The 19,633-nt window shown below is 38.3% G+C and overlaps 3 protein-coding genes across 4 annotated transcripts; 1 reads left to right on the top strand and 2 right to left on the bottom strand.

Annotated features, from left to right (window-relative positions):
- Window positions 1-13: 13 nt before the first annotated feature.
- Window positions 14-8,905, bottom strand: gfm2 (GTP dependent ribosome recycling factor mitochondrial 2). Its single transcript, XM_034123242.1, has 20 exons — window positions 8,655-8,905; window positions 8,480-8,564; window positions 7,526-7,571; window positions 7,336-7,433; window positions 7,125-7,250; window positions 6,949-7,037; window positions 6,472-6,560; window positions 6,321-6,381; window positions 5,808-5,999; window positions 5,216-5,296; window positions 4,978-5,126; window positions 4,199-4,339; window positions 3,840-3,939; window positions 3,562-3,748; window positions 3,367-3,443; window positions 3,051-3,189; window positions 1,961-2,134; window positions 1,735-1,850; window positions 900-1,082; window positions 14-369 (listed from the first exon to the last, which is right to left on the bottom strand). The coding sequence occupies exons 1-20, from the start codon at window positions 8,661-8,663 to the stop codon at window positions 241-243; spliced, it is 2,271 nt and encodes a 756-aa protein (XP_033979133.1). The 5' UTR covers window positions 8,664-8,905; the 3' UTR covers window positions 14-240.
- A 257-nt stretch (window positions 8,906-9,162) lies between these two features.
- nsa2 (NSA2 ribosome biogenesis homolog (S. cerevisiae)) lies at window positions 9,163-11,977 on the top strand. Its single transcript, XM_034123241.1, has 6 exons — window positions 9,163-9,321; window positions 10,198-10,385; window positions 10,489-10,639; window positions 10,753-10,932; window positions 11,083-11,275; window positions 11,691-11,977. The coding sequence occupies exons 1-6, from the start codon at window positions 9,319-9,321 to the stop codon at window positions 11,756-11,758; spliced, it is 783 nt and encodes a 260-aa protein (XP_033979132.1). The 5' UTR covers window positions 9,163-9,318; the 3' UTR covers window positions 11,759-11,977.
- A 2,772-nt stretch (window positions 11,978-14,749) lies between these two features.
- tor1 (torsin family 1) lies at window positions 14,750-19,346 on the bottom strand. 2 transcript variants are annotated; one of them, XM_034123237.1, is made up of 5 exons: window positions 19,025-19,346; window positions 17,243-17,508; window positions 16,962-17,137; window positions 16,328-16,455; window positions 14,750-16,133 (listed from the first exon to the last, which is right to left on the bottom strand). In XM_034123237.1, the coding sequence occupies exons 1-5, from the start codon at window positions 19,224-19,226 to the stop codon at window positions 15,889-15,891; spliced, it is 1,017 nt and encodes a 338-aa protein (XP_033979128.1). In that variant the 5' UTR covers window positions 19,227-19,346; the 3' UTR covers window positions 14,750-15,888. The 2 variants fall into 2 exon arrangements, with proteins under 2 accessions (XP_033979128.1, XP_033979129.1); XM_034123238.1 differs by lacking the exon at window positions 19,025-19,346 and adding an exon at window positions 18,114-18,429.
- Window positions 19,347-19,633: the final 287 nt, after the last annotated feature.

The raw sequence follows: 19,633 nt of genomic DNA, 5'->3' as shown, positions 1-19,633 counted from the left end.
AGGAGGGAGAAAAAAAGGGTATGAAATACTGTTTCTGTACATGTATTTTGCATCCAGCTAACAACATGGAACATAATTACACCAATAGTTTCACACTCTTTCCTGCAGGGGGAATTCCCACAATAAATTACATTAGAATGACTTTTTCTGATATTAGTTGTAAATCCTGGCAAAGTCTTTTCCGTGCCTCTGTTTCAGACAGCCTTTGGTCCCGTTGGTGAAGAGGTTTTATTGTTGAGATCACAGCAGACCAGACACTCTCTTCAGGAGGGTGTTCTGGTCCTGGGGGTTCATCGCCTCGTAGGTGTCCAGCTCTAATGTGAAGGTGGCGTTACCGGAGGTCACTGTTCGCAAGATGGTGGAATAGCCCTTAAAAAATAAATATTAAAAGTATAGAGTCAGGCTTGGAGTACCAGATGTTCAGAGCCAGAAGTAGGATACCATTAAATGTATTTCAAATTACAGTTACAGAAACCAATACATGTAAGCAGGATTACAATTATTAAAAAGTCTCATACATTGACCTCATTGAATTGACGTGGGATCACACATGTTCCATTTGATGTATATATTTCCTTACTTGCTAATTTTACAAGACGTAAATAAATGTAGATTATACAGAACAAACTGGGAATTTAGCATGTTAGTTGTCATTTACAGTGGTATTACTGCTGTAAAAAAAAATTGAAAACACTAATATCATTTTGTCATTAGAGGATAACAGGATTTCCACAAATGGTTGCACTGTACTGTGAGGTTGTTCCCCTTGTGTGTCTTTATTTGTCTGTGGGACCGTGATATTGTATCTTTCGGGAGGAATAGGATAGTTTTTATGTAAGTGTATCTATCACTTAGCAGCTAAAAAGTACAGACAAATGTTGATTGGCACGTCGTCTCACCATCATCTCAGCCAGAGGCACAGTGGCGAGCAGCACTTTGTCGTCATGGCGACTCTGGATGTCTCGGACGGTCCCTCGTCGTTGTGCTAGATCTCCCAGAACAGAGCTCAGGCGCTCCTCCTCCACGGTCACTTCCAGGGACATCACCGGCTCCAGAACCTGACCTCCTCCCAGCCTGAGAGCCTGGAGCGAGGGAACAGAACGAGTTATCAAGGGTCCTGATGTTCACAGGTATTACATGGAGCGACACACTGAAAACACTGCACTACAGCTACGACCAGCATTTAAAATCTCACTAAGGTGAATATATGGAAGACAAATCATACATTTACTATTATATTTGAGGTTTTTGGATTAGATTTCTACTACAATAGTGCATTTTGCCACTGCGTGTTAACAGCTGAGCTATTTTTGCTGTCAATAAATCTTAATTTAAAACCTGATATCTTTAAAGCATTGTCTAGTGGGCTGAGTAAATCTTAAAAGTCAACTGTCCATGAGCCGTTTTCAGCTTTGTGCATTTGCCAGCTCATCCAAGAGGGTTTAAGATAATTAATGTAGTTACGGGTAATTCATTTGAATTAAGATTTTTAATTAGCTTATACATCAGGAGAATTTTCTCATCACATATAGGAACATTTAATCCTTCAGTTTATTCTAGAAATTCTAATTCTGTAATTCATGTTATTGTTATAGAAAATGTAATTAACTTAATCTACCAGAGCATTCATGGAGTAAAAAGTACAATATTTAAAGTATAAGTATCTCAACATTTTACTAGACGACAGTGCTTGTGTAAATGAAGTTTGTTACATCCCTCCCTGCCGATGAATACCTTCTGCATGCAGCGGGACACACAGGCGGACACCATGGCAGGGGACGTTCCCGGCTCCATGTGGACACTTTGGATCAGTGCAGACACTCCCTGTAAAGGATAACCTAGCAGAGGACCTAGAGGGGAAAGCAGGGATTGTAAATAACTCATATTCATTAAAAAAATGCAATCTTTCCTTCTGAAAGGGACGGACACTGCAGGAGAAATTAGATGTGTTCCATGGTACCTTGTAGATATGCGCTCTGTACTCCATTCTCCACGGCCTCCTTTATTTCAGCAGATAGCTTGGCCCCCAGTTCTTCTGTGAAAGCGAATTCACATGAGGAGGAGTCCAGAGGGGTGACGGCCAGCTCCACGGTAACAACATGTCGTCTCTCCCCGATAGTACGATCCAGCGTTTCTGCGTTTAGAGATGAGCAGGCAATTCATACAAAGATCCTTATTGGGAAAAGTACAGTATGAATCTGTCAGGAGTTATGTATTCTCCTCACATCAGCTAATGAAGCCATTATCAATCATGGTCTTTCTTTCATATTTCTGGACATACTGTACTATGATTTTTTTAGACATATTATATATATATATTTTTTTTTTACCTGCTATAATTTGTCGTTTGTTTATTAAAATAAATCGACATGTTATACTATGTCGTATTTGATGATATATTTGACATACTATATAACTAACTTCCTTGATATTTTTGACACACTGTCCTATGTCGTTTTATTTTGCCATTGTGAATATTATCACAATTATTAGTTTTTTGTTGGTAAAGTTTAGGGTTTGATTGTTGAGGAATCTTTTGCCTTGTTTTGGCATTTCTTACGTACAAAGTAAAGTCGTTTCTATATTTTCAATATATTAAAATGTAATATTTTTCATATTTTGACATAATTTACTAGTTTGTTTTTAATTATATTTACGACAATGTCGTTTTGTTCTGATATTTTTTACATACTATGAAAATGGTCAGCTATTTTTAATTAACAATTGTGTAATACTTAACAGTAGTTATTTAATTGAATTGAATTAAGTATTGGTGCAAATGGATTGTTGGTAAATATTATACAAATTAAGATTATTTATTTATTTTGACATTAATGTCCTCCAGTTTCCTCTCTAAGAGCATCATAGCAACGCCTCCCCTCCTGATGGTTTTTGCATATTTTCGATACTATCCAATGTCTTTAAAACTTGCTTGTGTCTAACTGTTCTATGACAAAGCATGCATTTTAAACACACTTTTGTAAAGATGAACATAGTGGAAGATGTGCAAGGCTTGTTACGTGTTGCCCTGTGTGACAGCCCCTTTGTACCTGTGGATGAGACCTTGTGGAGGATGGACTCTCTGTAGGCCACCTGCAGCGGCCCGAGGTCAGTCTCAATGCCGTACTCTCTTCTGATTCGATCATGGATGATCTCGATGTGCAGCTCTCCCATCCCACACAAAATAGTCTGAGGATGGAGACAATACGTTTACTAATTGTGGAAGATGCTCTCCACAGTACGTGAGTTTTAGGTTAGATATTGGACAGACAAGTTAATATATCTGTCAATATCCAACCTTACTTTTAGGTTAGATATTCAACAGATATTGGCAGAAGCTGAGTGCTAATCCAGTGATTGCATTACCTGTCCAGAGTCCGGGTCCAACCTGACTTTAAGGCTGGGGTCCTCTCTCTGGAGGTTATTCAGTGCATTCTCAAGATCTTACAGGAGGGGAAAAAACAAAGGAGGGTATTGATAACTGAATAATATGAATTGGTTATCATTAAAGCTTGATTTAACAGCTATTTTAGAGATCATCTTTTAACCAGTGTCTCGTACCAGCCTGTTTGGCCATGGTGGGCGGCTCGATGGTGCAGAAGAAGACGGGTTCAGGGACCTCCACCCCTGAAAGCACCACGCTGGCGTGTTCCCCGCACTTCGCCCCTGTCCCGCTGTCATTATGGGCCCGGCGGGCGGCGGCGGCTGCTGAAGACTTGGAAGAGACGATGGTGTCCCCGGTGACTGTCTGAAGTAAAAGTGGAAACATCAATTATTGTATTAAAGAGGAAAATCTTCAAAATAGCAAATAAAGATTATAATGTTGTAAAAATGTCTACCTGCTTCAGTCCTACAGTCAGAGCGATGTTTCCCGCCGTCATCGAGGGGATTTCTACATTCTGATCAGCAAACGGCACCATCAGCCGGCTAATCCTCTCACTATGAAAGGAAGGCAAACAGTTGTTATGGTCGTCTTTGTTTTTATATTTATTCTAACTCTTCCTTGAACATTCCATCTCTAGTATTTTTGTTTGGGAAGTGTATTCTTTTCTTTCTTCTTGATATTTAAATAAAATGTGTATCTAATGTCTGTGTATATTCTTATGTCATTACTTCTTTCCTGTGTAGTTTCATCATATGCACAAATATAGAACTAGTCAACATTTGAGCATATTATTATAGAAACTGCAGTACATACACGCTGTTCCTGTTGATGTTGTGGACAGCAGACTGTGGTTTCAGAGTACCAGAGTAAATCCTCAGAAACACCAGAGGGCCGCGCTGCTTATCATGGAGAACTTTGAAGGCCAGAGCACATAAGTCGTCTTTGTACCACCGCCTGCAGAGGATATAGAGAATAATCAACAAATGTACATCGGAAAATTATGTAAAAGGCATGGAATATTCATTAAAAGGACAATTCCAGTATTATTAGATTTCTTTGTAATTTATTTAATTATTTTGTGCAATGTTCTACACAACTGTAACCTTATAATGAGTCAGTTTGGATGAGAAGTTGTGTTAAAGATCACTTACTTTAGCCTTTATACTTTTTGTTTTCAAATTAACTATTAAAAATGCTTATAAGAAATGTACATGTTAATCATCACTCGCTTTCATTTGTGTATTTGACTCTCAAAATAAAACTTCCCTGAAGTGAACAGATGTCTCTTTGTTTCAATTTAATGCAACAAAATGTGAAGAAATAATATTTCCTCAGAAACAGTCAATATGATTCAATTAAAGCAAAAACCGAAGCCTGCCTTTACCTAGTTGCAGCTCAGGACTATCACTTTTTGTGATAACTGTGGAAGTGTTAATAGTCAGATTTTGTCAAAAATAAAAATGCACCAAGACGAAAAAAGGCAAAGAATAATATGTGTTAGAAAGCAGAACTTGGACACCAATAACGCTGGGATGGTCCTTTATGACAAGATTGTAGGTCTGAGTTAGTGAAAGGTTAAAGGGTGCACTCACACCAGGTCATGGTGCCGTTCATTGGGGGCGGGCAGGTAAGCAGTGATGGCGTCTAGAAGAGGCTGAACACCTTTGTTCCTCAAAGAGCTCCCACAGAGGACCGGGACGCCTTTACGGGCCAGAGTCACCCGCCGCACGGCCTCCTGCAGCTGGGGACACATCAGCAAGGTTTACCCTGTATTCACAAGTAACAGTGGTACTTTAAAAGGCTGATGTTGTGGTACAATACAACACTTACTTTGATTGAGGGAACTTCATCAAAGTTTTCACCAAAATCAGTCAGCAGCAAATCAGCAAACTCATTGTCCAGATCAGCAACCTGTGATTGAGAAATTGGAGATTTTCAGCAGTGTGGACAAACTCTGGTGAGATTTTACAAATAATTCATATATGACTTTTGGGTTATTTCCAATAACTTACATATTGTAGTTTAAAATGAAAAGCGGACTAAAATCTGTTAAATTATCTCTCTCCTAACCTTATGTCCCATGAAACAATACTGTACCATTTCTTCCTGACTTTTTTTAAATATTCATATTAGATATCCAGATTTACTACAGTTAGACCATAAACATAAGACATTTTAAGAAATGCATTTAATTGAAATAGAAAAGTATTGATTTGATTTACATTCAATTTAAAAAGCAGCAGATACAGGAATGCTCTTTGTAATATGTGGTCACACCAATCAAATACTGACCTATCAAACGTTAAACTGTGTAATATTGTTAGGTAGTAAGTTTGATAGATTTCTTTTTTTTACTGCTCTAGAAATGCTTTTATTGTTGTTTGGACTGTGGCTCCCTATACGTTTTTGTTCTGAAACATACCTGCTCGATTAAAGCCGTCCGGGCCTCGCTGACCTCCTGCAGGAGCTCTGGCTCCTCCGACTCGTCCAGAGGTGTGATTTCAAAGGTCCGACCATCTTCCTCATCTCTCATTGTTTTGTGTTTCCATATCAATTTCTGATTGGTCAACAAGTCCACCACACCGGAGAAGTCTTTCCCGCTGCCGACAGGAATCTGGGAAACAGGAAGTACCTATTATTAACATGTTATGATACTTCACATCATTTAAGAAGAAGATATTATACTTTGCTTCATTCATTTGATAAGTTTATTCTCTTGTATAATTCCATAATAGGATTGCCACCACAACATAAATAATAAGGACACAAATCGCGATTTATTCTGATATTATGTATATAAAGTTGCAAAAGTAGCTCATCCTCTGCTACATTAAAGTGATGTACACATCAATCATTATAATTCATTAGCATGATAAATAGGATTCTTCAAAAAGTAATTGTATGATGTTCTTCAAATAAAGCTTCAAAGGCTTACTTGCAGGAGGACTGGATTGGCTTTCAACTTCTTTTTAATGCTCTCTATGGAAAAACTTAGGCTGTGTGAGAAATTGAAAGAAGATATCAACTGAAATCGTTATAAAAACATTTTTTAAATGTGTTGATATTAGGACTGTTGAGTCACTCACCTTGCTGCGGGCTTATCCATCTTATTCAGGAAACAAACACAGGGCACGTGGTGCTTCTCTGCCTGCCTCCACACGGTCAGAGTCTGAGCCTGTTATCAAAGCAACAGAAGAAAATGTGTTCAGAGCAGGGCTGATGGTAAGGATTTGTTTTATCATTGATGAATCCGCCTATTTCATTTTTAATTGATTAGTTGTCAGATCAAAGAAAAAGGCAAAAAACTGTGAAAAATGTCCATCCTAGATTCTCAAAGATGATGTCTTTAAATGTCCTGTTTTGCGAGTCAAACCCCAAAGATATTTGCCTTCATATAATTTTAAATAGTAGGTAATCATATTTAAGAGGCTGAAACAGCATTTCATGTGACTTTATTTAAAAATAGCTGTAACAATTAATATCAAAATACTTTCCAACTGGTTGACTAATCGTAGCGGTTCTGGTTTTTTTTTTATGAAAAAAGAAATAAGCAGAAGGGTCACCTCAACCCCGGCAGAAGCATCAAACACTGCAACAGCTCCATCGAGAACACGAAGAGCCCGCTCTACCTCCAGAGTGAAGTCTACATGTCCTGTAATCACACACACAATCGTATTTGAGTGGCTGCCATTCTCATTTCCATTGGAGTGTTTCATTCTCACATAAACACTTTTTCTACCTGGTGTATCTATGAGGTTTATTCTATGAGTTTTCCATTCAAATGTGACAGCTGCCGACTGTATGGTGATACCACGCTCCCTTTCCTGAGCCATGAAATCTGTGACTGTATCCCCGTCATCCACATCTGGAAAAAACAAGCAGCAGAAATGTAAAAGAAAGATGGAAACAATCAGGTACGAAATCCACACTTGTGTAACCATCGTACTCACCTCCTAGCGCTCTCGTATAGCCAGAGTAATACAGCATCCTTTCTGTGGTCGTTGTTTTTCCTGCGTCAATGTGAGCCATAATGCCGATGTTTCGGATTCTGCAGATATAGATGAACAAGTTAACACGGAGCCCAAACACAGCTGAGTCTAAAGAGCATTTAAAGGCTTAAAGCAGAATTAAATAACCTACTTGGATACATCAGGGTTGACCACAGCCCGCAGCGATTTGACGTCATCTATCACAGTGAACATAAAGTATAATTATGAGGATGGGACTGAATCAGCAAAGTGTTAATATTGATGTGAAATGCCACATGAAGCTTAAGGCAAGTTCAACCAGGAAGACCGTCTTTACTCATTCATTCACATGTTCCCATCTTACTACTCTCTCTCCTCTCAATCAGTGATTTGGGTAAACTCCCCAGCTAAACCTATCACTTCTCTCTATTCCCACAAGCCTATCATAGCACTCCGCTAAACCTTTAAATCTGCTCTCTCCCCTCTGACAGCTGTCATTTCAGGTGACTCGACGCAACCCTCCTCCACCCCTTTCACCTCCTGTCCCTCTGAACCCAGGGTCAAGATAAACCACTCCTCTTCAGACCGACCCAACTATCCATTCACCACCACCAGTGTCTAGACCCCGGGGGGGTTTCATCGGCTCGGTTCTCCCCTCCTGAGTGATACTCCCGCACAACGGGGTCTAATCGCCAAACACCATTTAACTCATCTGTGTATTCCTTGTATTATATCACAAAACTTGTCTCTCCTGATTGAATTACTTAAACCATCAAAATGAAGGTTGTGTTCCTCTATGTATTGTGAAAGTCCCCTACTTTTAAGATGAATAAACTATTCATAAACAAATAAACTTGTTTTTTTATATATAGGTGGTTATCACAGGACATCGTAAATCTACAAACAATAAAGATATAATAGAAAATGATGCATTTCTGGAACAAAAAACACCCAATGATGTATAAAAGAGATAACTAAAACACATCATACACATTAATGTAGGACTAATAAGACTCCAAAAACCTGTACATCACTAGCTTTTCTGCATACTGAATACTTTTACCAACATTTTGCTTATAATAAAATACTTTCTATAGGTGACGTTTGTTTGTATTTGTAAACGTACCTGGAAGAATTATGTAGTGTCTTCGTACATGACAGCTCACTCTACATCTGCAGCTCTGGAGCCCAGCAGTTAATACATACCTTCCCTGTGAATTAAAATAAGCTTGTCTTGAAGTCAACATGATATTAGGAATATGTATTACAGAAAGCACTTCGTTTGACGTATTATATCTTACCCAAATCATCCTGTTAAATGTCCCACAGGCTTTAATGTCTTCTTTTATCTTCCAAGGTCTTTCCACATAATTTGTGTTAGTTTTGGACGAACCATAGTGGAGTGACACTCACTAACACAACAGTAACAACAGGCCGATACGTATGGCTATAACCAGTACATTAATACAAAATGTATCCCACTCTCAAGCATTAAATTGTGCTACAAAAACCATAATCTGTTATCAAATGTCACGCTTTCATATGGTACGGCTTGAAAATACATCCCTAGAAACAAGCGTGATTATTCCCGGTTACAGCTGGTTCCGTCACTATATTTCTGTCTTTATTTAAAAAGTATAACGCAGTACTAGCTGTTATATGTCATTTGTATCTTTAATAAATAATGACTGATCTATCAAGTGCTTACACGTTTTTTATCCAATTATATTTTTATTTATCGTCTTTAACACGGTTAAGTGACACGGTAAGATGTTGAAAACGTTCACTTTAGACGAACGGACAAACTGTTTCCTCCGTATGACGTACTTCCTCTAAGTATCGGCTACGGGGAAAACAACATCGAAACGACCCCAGCCTCAAGCGAAAACACAAAATACTCGCGTCTTTACCGACTGGCACCACCTGCGAAGTATTCACCGAAAGATTTAACACCACCAACACAAAATGGTATGAAGACAACCGTTTTTTATAGCACAGTAGTACTTTTATCAGTCATTTTAACAGGTTAGCATATCGTGCTAGCGGTTAGCATCAGTTCACATGTGGCTTGGTGACGTGCTGCTCTGACCTGGCGTTGTTTATATTGTTAATATTACAATTATGAGCCTGCTACATACAAAGATGCAGTTGAAATAACGAGTGTATGAGCATGCACGTGTTTATGTTGTGAATCTTTTTGAGGGATCTTTAGTTTTGGTTGTCCTTGCGGTGTTAATTGTAACGCAAATGCTTCGAAGTTGAAATGTAGTGGGAATGGCCATTGCGTTTTTATCGAGTGTAGACCTAATTTATAATTGAATAATAGGTAATTTTTGCAATTTAAATGAACGTGTAATATTCTAAAATTCTACTCTGGCTTAATTGTTTCTGTTCGCTTTTTTTGGTATTTACACGATTAAACGTGGAATTGTTAGATTTATGGCTGCAAGTAACATATTTTAATAATTGATCAGCGTGCCAAATGTATGATTACCTAGAGCCCGAAATGACGTCTTAAAATTGATATTTTAGCACCATAAACCCCAAACCCAAATGTAATCAATTTGCAAGTATATATAATAGAGAGAACCAGACATAGTTTGACATGTGTGCTAAAAAATGACGGGAAAGATCAATGCATTTTAAATAGATATACTTAGTTCGCTTTAAAAAGATCATTGATATATGGAAATGAGCCACTTTCCGAATAATGAAAGCCTATACAAATGAATGCAGCGCCCCATGTAAGAGACAATGCTGGACTAATGTTTTTTTACTCAGAACTGAGCACTGTAGATTTCTGCTCCAAGCCTTTGCATTTATTGTTTTTGTTTTCTTTTTTAGCCCCAGAACGAGCACATTGAGTTACATCGCAAGCGGCATGGCCGCCGCTTGGACCACGATGAAAGGAAAAGGAAGAAGGAGAGCCGTGAGGCCCATACGCGTTCCCACAAAGCCAGGACGCTGATTGGATTGAAGGCCAAACTGTACAACAAACAGAGACATTCGGAGAAGATCCAGATGAAGAAGACGTGAGTTTATTTATTTTTTTGTAAATTATGGCTGTCTTAAAAAACAAACCATGAAAACTATGCCAAATGAGCAGCTAAACAATTCTGACTTGTATTTTTGCAGCCTCAAAATGCATGAACAGAGGAGAACCAAGCAGAAGAACGATGATAAGACCCCAGAGGGAGCAGTGCCAGCCTACCTGCTGGACAGAGAGGGACAGTCCAGAGCAAAGGTCCTCTCCAACATGATCAAACAGAAGAGGAAAGAGAAGGCTGTAAGTACCACATCACATCTGTATGTCTGCAGTCCCTGTATCAGAATGTGGTAACATTGGGAGATGTTTTAATTGGTTTCTAATCACAAATATCTTGTGTATGTTTTCTGCAGGGCAAATGGGAGGTGCCCCTGCCAAAGGTGCGTGCCCAGGGAGAGACAGAAGTACTTAAAGTCATCAAAACTGGAAAGAGACAAAAGAAAGCCTGGAAGAGAATGGTCACCAAAGTTTGCTTTGTCGGAGATGGCTTCACCCGTAAACCCCCCAAATATGAGCGTTTCATCAGACCCATGGTAAGATCGCAGTGTCATTTGAATTGTTTTATTGCTTTTGACTTTAACTAACACACACAACTCTTTGCTTACATGAGTTCAGGCTTGAATGTCTGTTTTTAATTACGTTCCTAACTCCTAAATTACATCTTTCTCTTTAATCTACTTTAGGGTTTGCGTTTTAAGAAAGCTCACGTCACACATCCAGAGCTGAAAGCCACATTCTGCCTTCCCATCCTGGGAGTGAAGAAGAACCCCTCCTCCCCCCTCTACACCGCCCTGGGAGTCATCACAAAAGGAACCGTCGTGGAGGTCAATGTCAGCGAGCTGGGCCTGGTTACACAAGGAGGAAAGGTTATCTGGGGTGAGTGTGAATCCCTTGGTGTACTTCATGTGTTTCTGCACAGTGGCTGCAGATAAGATTAGGCTACGCTAATATTATAAGTATTAAACTATTTGTAGATTTAAATTCTAGCAGCCATGTAGGTTTCTTTCAGACTTCAAAAGATTAAAATAAATCCAAAGTGTTGTAAAAAGCAAAAGTCAACATTAATTGAAAAAACAAAGATATCATTTGCAAAAACATGTTTTTATTTAAGTTTTATCCAAACAAAACTTCAAAAGAAGCGTAAAATCTTTTTTTTTTAAAGCCCTAATGTATTGGCATGTTCTACGGTAATATGTCTATTAACTATCTTAATAATAATAATTAAAAAAACACTTTGTAAACAAAAGATGTGTGATTGTGCTCTAACCAATATATGTATTTTCCTTCCCAGGTAAATATGCCCAGGTGACGAATAACCCAGAGAACGACGGCTGCATTAATGCGGTCCTGCTGGTATAAGACTGGACCTTTATACAGACTCTGCCTGGTAGCTCTGAACACAAGAGAGGAATGTTGATAACAACAAACACACAGAGGAAACACGCTTTGAGTTCACATCACGGGGCGGACGGGGAGATGCTGATGCTGCGCCTGGCAACACAACAATTTTTGTAACAGAAGAAGAAAATGGGGTGATACTGTGTTAAATGTGACATAAATAAATGTTATGTGATCATATTTGTTCTCTTTGCTTTCTTGTTCAATATTCCATATAATAAGCAAATATTGTTAAGCGAGCTATTTTCCCCTGAAAACATTGAAACATTCCCATGCTAATATCCTAAAAGTTATGATAAATGTTTAATAAAGAAGGTACAAAAACAAGCCGGGCTCATGGTGAAGGGCTAACGTGTGCATACAAGATTTGAAAAGTACTTGTGATTTTGAATAAAGTGCTTGAAATAGTTATTGAAATACTTCAAGATTAAATTGCTGATCTGACTGAATAGTTTGCTATTTAGATTCAAATAAAACAAGTATTACAAAGTTTACAATGTCTGTCCAAAATGCATCACGTGATCTTGATTTTAAAAAAGAGGACTACTTTTCTTAAATAATGCTTCGGCCGTTGTAAGTGCTCCTGAAAGGCCAATGCATAGAATATGAGCCATTTACTGACGTTTCTAAAACAAGACAGATTTAGTTGAGACTTTGCAAGAATAATATAAGGATTGAGTTCAGTAAACATTTGGGTATGTCTTAGTTTTCCCTAATATTTTCCAGCCATAACTAGTCAACTAATCTGCTTAAAGACATTGGTAAAGTTCCTAGAATATAATGAACTCTGCTTCACAACAGCAAACAAGGTGGTGAGTGTTAAATGTATCAGCAACTCTTTAACCCTTGTGTGTTCAGGTCAAATTGACCCATTTTAAATGTTCACAAAAAATAAAATACAAGGATATTTTTCTTTCAATATAAAACTCCACGGCTTTATCTTGTTTTCTCTGATGAACACGTAGACATATTACTTTTGCTTAAATACAGTTACGTCCTTCATGAGATGTTCTGGTGAGTTGGACCTGGATCAATTCTGAGTCACAGACACACCAAGAAACTCACTCTGTCAATCAGTCACACACACCTTATACATTGTTACAATCAAAGCACTGAGAAGCAGTCTGCTTCTGTTTTCCTGTCTTTGTAGATTGGGAACCTGCACAATATTATTCCAGAACAATCTAAACATTTCACATTTACTCGCACTGAACCTCTCACACCTGCACACTGAGGGGGGGGGGGGTGTCTCTGCTCAGAGGGGCTTGGAGCTCATATGGGATTATATAGTGTTCAAACCGTTCAAACCCAACCAATAGCCCCCCCCCCCCCCCCCCCCCCTTATTATAATAAGATACGATAACAAATAATAAACATCAATACTAAAATAGTTTATTTTGTATTTTGCTGGATCATTATGAATATGTATTCCTTCCAAGTCTTTATTATTTTGGATGTGGATAATAACTGTCACAAAAAACAAATCTAGCAGAGAGTAATTGCAAATATGAATCATAAATGCTACATGTATTGTAAGGACATAAGATAAAGCAAATATATATTAGGGACTTTATATGTGTTTTTTGTTTTTTAAGATGATAATCATGGCTCAGGTCAGTTTGACCTGAACAGTACCAACGGGTGTAAAATGCGAACATAATACAAGGGTTACAAATATTCTAACACGTTTAGTGTAATCTTTTAACTTTTCAATAAAGCTCTCCTACAGGCTTCTTCCTATTCCTCCCTCTCGTTGTGTGCACGGCTCTGTGTTGTTGGAGGCAGGAAGCAATTGACACAGCACCTCTGAAGCAGCAGAATCACTGTATAGACTATAGATGTGTTTAACATTATGTTATTGTATTTTCGTAACACATTGAAACTGTACATTTAATCATTTTCTAGGTTGGCTGAAGTATGACACTGACTATATTATAGATGAGGTACAGTTTGTATTAACGTGTATATTTTATATTATGAGGCTTCAAATTAGTATATTGTGTCAAGACTTACCCTTAAATTAATTGTACTGATAATTCTTCTCCTGCGTCACGCTTTCACTGCAGCATGACGTCTACTGTCATCTCATGCTAAAACTGTTACTTTAAATTGTATCTCAGCCGTGGGCCCAGAGTTGCACCTTGCACGGTGGGGTTTTGAAAGCTGTTTGATTGTTACATAACTCTTTATTCAGTCATGGAAGTTGCTGATAACACTGACCCATTCACTCAGCTGATACTATTCATTTATCACCTTTACCTCACATTTACTTGATTGTCCTTCCACCTTATCTTCCAACCATTTGGACGCAAACTTGCATTTCCCCATAACGATGTTGTTTAACAACCGGACTAAACGGACTTTCGCGCGCTAACAAGCAGCTGTCAGTCAGTGAGCGTGCGATGTCCTGTTCAGATGACGTCAAACCCAACGGGATGCCATAAATAAACTACACAGAATCACACCACACCTACGCAATGATTACATTCAGGCAGACTGTAGAATACAACCTCTTTGGACAATTTATATACTTATTGAAAACAAGCTACAAAATGTAATACCTTGGAAAATGCCGTTTAATACTTTTTAATAGCCTTCATTTTCGCTAAAAATATTTATCAGCTTTTAATACTTTTTAAGACCCAGCGGACACCCTGGATTAATAAAGTGTGGTACATTGTATGAAGAAAAAGAATCACATGAACATTACACTGATTCTTTTTGCTTTTCTGTACAAATAAACAGCTATTTGGCTTCTATCAGAATCACAGTATAGCCTACTCTCAAATATATTCCACAGTTTTTTCATGTAACTTCAAATGTTCATGCCTATTAGAAAGGAAACCGCTCTACCCTGGTGTTTTGGTACCTTTACTCAGTAAAAAAGCCAATTAACAGATATAGCTCATTCTATTGATTGTTCCCTCATGCATAAGAAACGTTGACACCAGGAAAAGTTAATGTTTTATTTGTGATTTGTTTGTCCGGTGTGTTTACAGCAGAGAAACTCGCAAGTGTTGGCTTTCCATCCACTAAAACAAACAATGTTCTTTTCACAGTCCATAAAAAGATCCTTCACCTGCATGTCATTGTGAGCAATTATATAGAAAACATTTTATTTCATCTTTTTTTTTTCTTCAAATTGTCAGATTTTGAGAAACCACTTGAACATTTTCTTCCACAACAATGTATGACTTGCTCCGATTTCAGAACTATACATTATAATAGAGAATTGGGGTTGGTGAGAAACCTCTGAGCTGAATTTTAAATCAAAAACAATTAAACAATCAACTTTGATATACAATATCATTTGAAATGTGGAATCTAAACCGTATCCAATTTTAAGAATTAAAAAAATCCAATGTTGGTAAAAATGTGTGTCGAGTTCATACAGTGTCCAAATGCAGCCAGAGTCCAGTCATGGAGTCAATCTGGTCATATTTAACTACAGTGTGTATTACTCATACGAATCACATGAACTAAATTAGATATTAAAAGGGGCTGCACATTACAGAAATCATGTTTGATTTAATATGATAAATATAAACAGTCTTGTGCATTATGCGTTTCTTTTTTGAATAGTGACCAAGGCCAGATGGGATTGTTGACAAACTAGTACAGTGGACATGGGTAAAATAACAGATCTCACATAAAAATAAATTGTGAAATTGAAAAGAATTAAGGCAGGTTTTTCCAGTAATCCATATATGGAGTACACATAAAAAAAAGCCACGGACAGAAGGACCCTGTAGTCATTAAGAAGCTCTCAGGAAAACAACAGCACCTTTAGGTCTCTGTGGTGAGACATGAAGAGGAGATCAAGCTCCTTAAATCACTTACAAAGGAGAGCTTTCCAGTCTTATTATTTTTTTCATCCGACTGGTGCTGTAGTCCTTCGTGAGCCTCAGAATTCAGTGTAAGTGATATGGAACATTTGAGAAGGCCTGCTGAAATACTCAACATGACCACAAGGCCAGACAGAGAATCCTCCTCTATCAGCCTGACTCCCTTCTGTAGTCCTTTGGCTGAGAGTTTTGTCTTTTAAAAAAGTGCACATAGTGATCGAGCACAGCGTCTAAGAGTTGCTGACATCATATGTAGTAGTCCAGCTTGCTTTCTATCGTCTTGCAGCCTTTTACAGAGAAAACTCTCTCTGTTTTGGGGAAGTAGACAACGTCTCGGGCCACCTGGTCGGCCACGCTCGGGTCTGGCTGAAATCCTTTGGCTATCATCTCGGCCATGGCACACTGCACCACGTGTCGGTACTCCAGAGGAAGGAACGGGACGAAAAAGTCCACCAGGTTCTTGTCAATCAAACTTGTATGCCACAGGCCACCTAGAAGAGGAGATTAAAAGATACTTAGAGAAGAACTAGAATCTATGTTTTCCATCAAACGTAGTTTCTGAATGATAATGGTTGGGGCTCTAACGGTTCATGCACAGTGTTGCGCTGTTTTATACCAAAAAAAAGAGTTTTGTGTAATGTTAGACCACAAACAATGAGGTGCATTTATCTGTTTTTTTACTCACTTTTCTTGTTGTTGAACACCGCTAGAGAGAGCAATGTTTCCAGATCTCTCAGCTCGATCTCTTCTCGATCTCGTCCTGCTTTCCAGAAGTCTAAAGCCGTCTGCGTGATGCTCTCCCCTCCAGCATTACTAAGAGAAGGATCAACGACAGGAAACTTGTTAGAATTTCCTTTGAGAGTAGCAGAAAACGATTTAAAATCTGTTTTCTCTTCAGTGAATCTCAGAAACATTCAACGTTTAAAAAAAAAAACACTGCTTAAAAAGTTTAAACACACATTTAAGTGTCACTAGTTTGTTGATTTTGCATGATGTAAATACTAGCTTGTAGTCCCAACATGCCTACTGATGCAATAAAGTCTCAATTGAATACATAAAAAGGTTTATGTAATTGTAAAATCCAAACAACTCTTAAATCATCAATAAAATGTTGTTGAACCGGAGTATATAATACCATATCAAAATCCTGCTGGAATTTCATTTAATATCACTGAATTATTGCGCATACATTTAGCTTTTCAGTACTTTCTATTAATTTGTATCTACAAAGAGACAAGCATTGATTGATTGATACATTTCTATGGTTCAAATAAAAATGTCTTACAGGTCAGAATAAGAGAGTGCTTTCAGCTTCTCACCTGAGGAAGATGAAGATGGCTTTCCGATAAGAAACTCCATCCAGCTTGTCGTAGTAGTCCAGATACGGCTTTATGCTGTCAATCAAGCCGGGATGCATCTTGTCCATCTCATCGAAGATGAACATGGAGTGTGCACAGTTGGTGACATTTCCTTTGATCCACTGCTGCAGCTGAGACTGAGGAGAAAATGTAGCTTGTTTATATGAAAGACCAGACGTAAGAATGTCACTGGGATAATTTAAAGTAACTGGATTATATCTCATCTGGATTTGTCCTCATACCTTGTAGGTTTCAAGTTGACTCGCATGTGGGAAGTGGAGTTCAGACGTGAAGATATGAACAAAGCTGCTGTCCATTCCCTCTTTGTAAACATTGTCAGCAATCAGCTGACTCACAAAGTTCTTCCCTGTGCCGGTCCATCCGTGCAGTGAGAGTACCAAGGGCTTCTTCGGGTTGTCGTTGCTCATGAATCCACTCACAGCTTTGAGGATGATGCGTGACGCAATGTGCTGTCCGAACAGTTTCCTGTCCAGGTCAACCTGGAGACCTGGAAAGGATCAACACGATTAGTGACTGGCCTGCTGACATTTATCATGGTGTTTAATGTAATCGAGATCCGAACATGAGCTTGAAAAAGAATGCAACAACAATAATTACATTACATGTTACAATAATGTTATTAGGAATGGTTATCAAGCTGCTACTACTACTACTACTACACTTGAGTATTTCCATTGTATACTACTTAACACTTCTACTCCACTATATCACGGAGGGAAATTATAATTCTAACAATATACATTTTAACTATTTAAAAAATGTCTACCTCTTTTAAAGTGCACTATTTGAGTAAGGTGCACCACTTTGCTGATGTGACCTTTGATTCAGACGAGGTGACCAACCCCCGCAATAAAACCCAGCATCTGAATTAAATATTGAACTTAAATTGTGTTTAAGGTCTTCCAGACAAACGTTGTTTATTGTTAGAATTAGATTTGGGAATATGTGTACCCCTCCCCCGGTTTTGAGGATACAAAAACTCACTTTCATTATCATCTGGGCTGTACGTTAATTTTAATATAGTCAACATTAGAAAAGGTTGTTCCTTCGGATAGTTATACAAACAAATGATATACACATGTGCATGCTCACCTGTTGCATTTAGAGCTATCCATTTAGGTTCGCAACTTTCATGTAAATAATTGTAGATAGTCCGCCCCAGAGTAGCACCGATACCCACAACCAGCGCTGTTGTTGAGAACGGCTCAAATGTGCTCACCAGAACACTGGTCGACAAAAAAACATGCAACAACAAATACAAGTGTGTCGCTTTCATCGTCGAAACCGCGTATTCCCGGACATTAGAGTTTGTTCTGCGTTAAAACAATCATAATAGCATGGTGCAAACCGCGATACACCAGCAGGCTAGGCTAACAAGCTAACTGTAGCTTACTATCTTCTTACAACGGGGCACTTCCTCAAACGTCATAATCATGCGACAAACACAAGCTCTGGTAAAATCACATAAGAAATGTTTGAGAAGTTTAATAAGGATGTTAAATAGATATAACAAGTATGACAGTTGGCCACATATACGTTTGTGCAGATTAGCTACTTGTTTAGCTAACGTATGATGTGAGAGATGCGACTAACGTCAAACTATTCGCTGATATTATTATTATTATTTAGCTTAATGAGTAGAGTATTCAATGTATTGAATATTTTCGTTATATTGTGTATTATTTAGATACGTCTAGGGATATATGTCCTTTCTATTGTAAATGTGTACATACCATAGACTGTATATACTTGCTGCTAATGTAAATTGTTATATAGGCCTACTTGCTGCAAATGTTTATTTTATCAAATGCATCTTATGTATCTTTACATATGTGTAACTCTGTTGTCAAACATCTGTAATGCTTGACAACACTGCTGGTGTAACCAAATCATTTGGTATTAATAAAGTATCTTTCAATCTATCTATAGGCTATTATAGTTTAGTTCCTCACAATACCACACAAAACGGTTGCTAATGTGTTAGCTGAATACCACTTTGTTACCTGTCTTGTTTAAAGAAATCCACTCGGGTCGACAGCACTCGTTGAAGTAGTAGAAAATGTTCGGGTAGGTAGCTAAAAACCCGGTGAGAGCCGCGGCCATGCCCACCGCGATGCTGGTGCTGATGGGCTCGATCGCCTCCGTCGAGCCGCCGGAACAGACCAGCATCCACAGCAACAATGCGTGCGGCTTCTTCGGAACCATGGCTGGTTAACTGCCGCTTCATAAAACTTGGATACAAAAGGGAAAGAAAAGGGCAGCATGCGTTAAATTGATCGAGTCAACAGACTGCTGGCAGTGGAAGCGCTGCTGTTGTCATGCACACAGGAAGCGTCATGACATCAGAGTCCAAAGGTGACGCTCACCTGAGAAATGAATTTAAAGAGAAGAGGTGTGATTTATACGGACACTGCAAAGATTTACACTGGATATTCAATAGTATTGTACTGTAAAACAGAAGAAGGAAGTATTTGCCATTCATTCTATGACAAATAAATATTTGGCATGAGGTAGAATATTTTAAAAGCAAAACGGGACAAACAGTACAACTCCAGGATAGAGACATTCTTTACATACTTCCAAGGTGATCGTATGGACGCAGATTTTATTTT

This window comes from Trematomus bernacchii, unplaced genomic scaffold (assembly GCF_902827165.1).
Source record: "Trematomus bernacchii unplaced genomic scaffold, fTreBer1.1, whole genome shotgun sequence".
In the NCBI taxonomy this organism is placed as follows: domain Eukaryota; kingdom Metazoa; phylum Chordata; class Actinopteri; order Perciformes; family Nototheniidae; genus Trematomus; species Trematomus bernacchii.
Note: the sequence above shows the minus strand (reverse complement) of the source record. Positions and strands in the feature narration are given on the sequence as shown.

Bases quoted from the DNA above. Each gene is read 5' to 3' on its own strand.
- nsa2 (XM_034123241.1), top strand. The intron at 10,640-10,752 runs GTAAGTACCACA...TGTTTTCTGCAG, and splicing joins AGAAGAGGAAAGAGAAGGCT to GGCAAATGGGAGGTGCCCCT. The intron at 10,933-11,082 runs GTAAGATCGCAG...AATCTACTTTAG, and splicing joins AGCGTTTCATCAGACCCATG to GGTTTGCGTTTTAAGAAAGC.
- tor1 (XM_034123237.1), bottom strand. From the start codon at position 19,226: ATGGTTCCGAAGAAGCCGCACGCATTGTTGCTGTGGATGCTGGTCTGT. The intron at 17,509-19,024 runs GTAACAAAGTGG...GATCCTTTCCAG, and splicing joins GATTTCTTTAAACAAGACAG to GTCTCCAGGTTGACCTGGAC. The intron at 16,456-16,961 runs GTGAGAAGCTGA...TCCTTCTCTTAG, and splicing joins GCCATCTTCATCTTCCTCAG to TAATGCTGGAGGGGAGAGCA.
- gfm2 (XM_034123242.1), bottom strand. The intron at 7,251-7,335 runs GTGAGTACGATG...TGTTTTTTCCAG, and splicing joins CTATACGAGAGCGCTAGGAG to ATGTGGATGACGGGGATACA. The intron at 6,000-6,320 runs GTAAGCCTTTGA...CCTGTTTCCCAG, and splicing joins CCAATCCAGTCCTCCTGCAA to ATTCCTGTCGGCAGCGGGAA.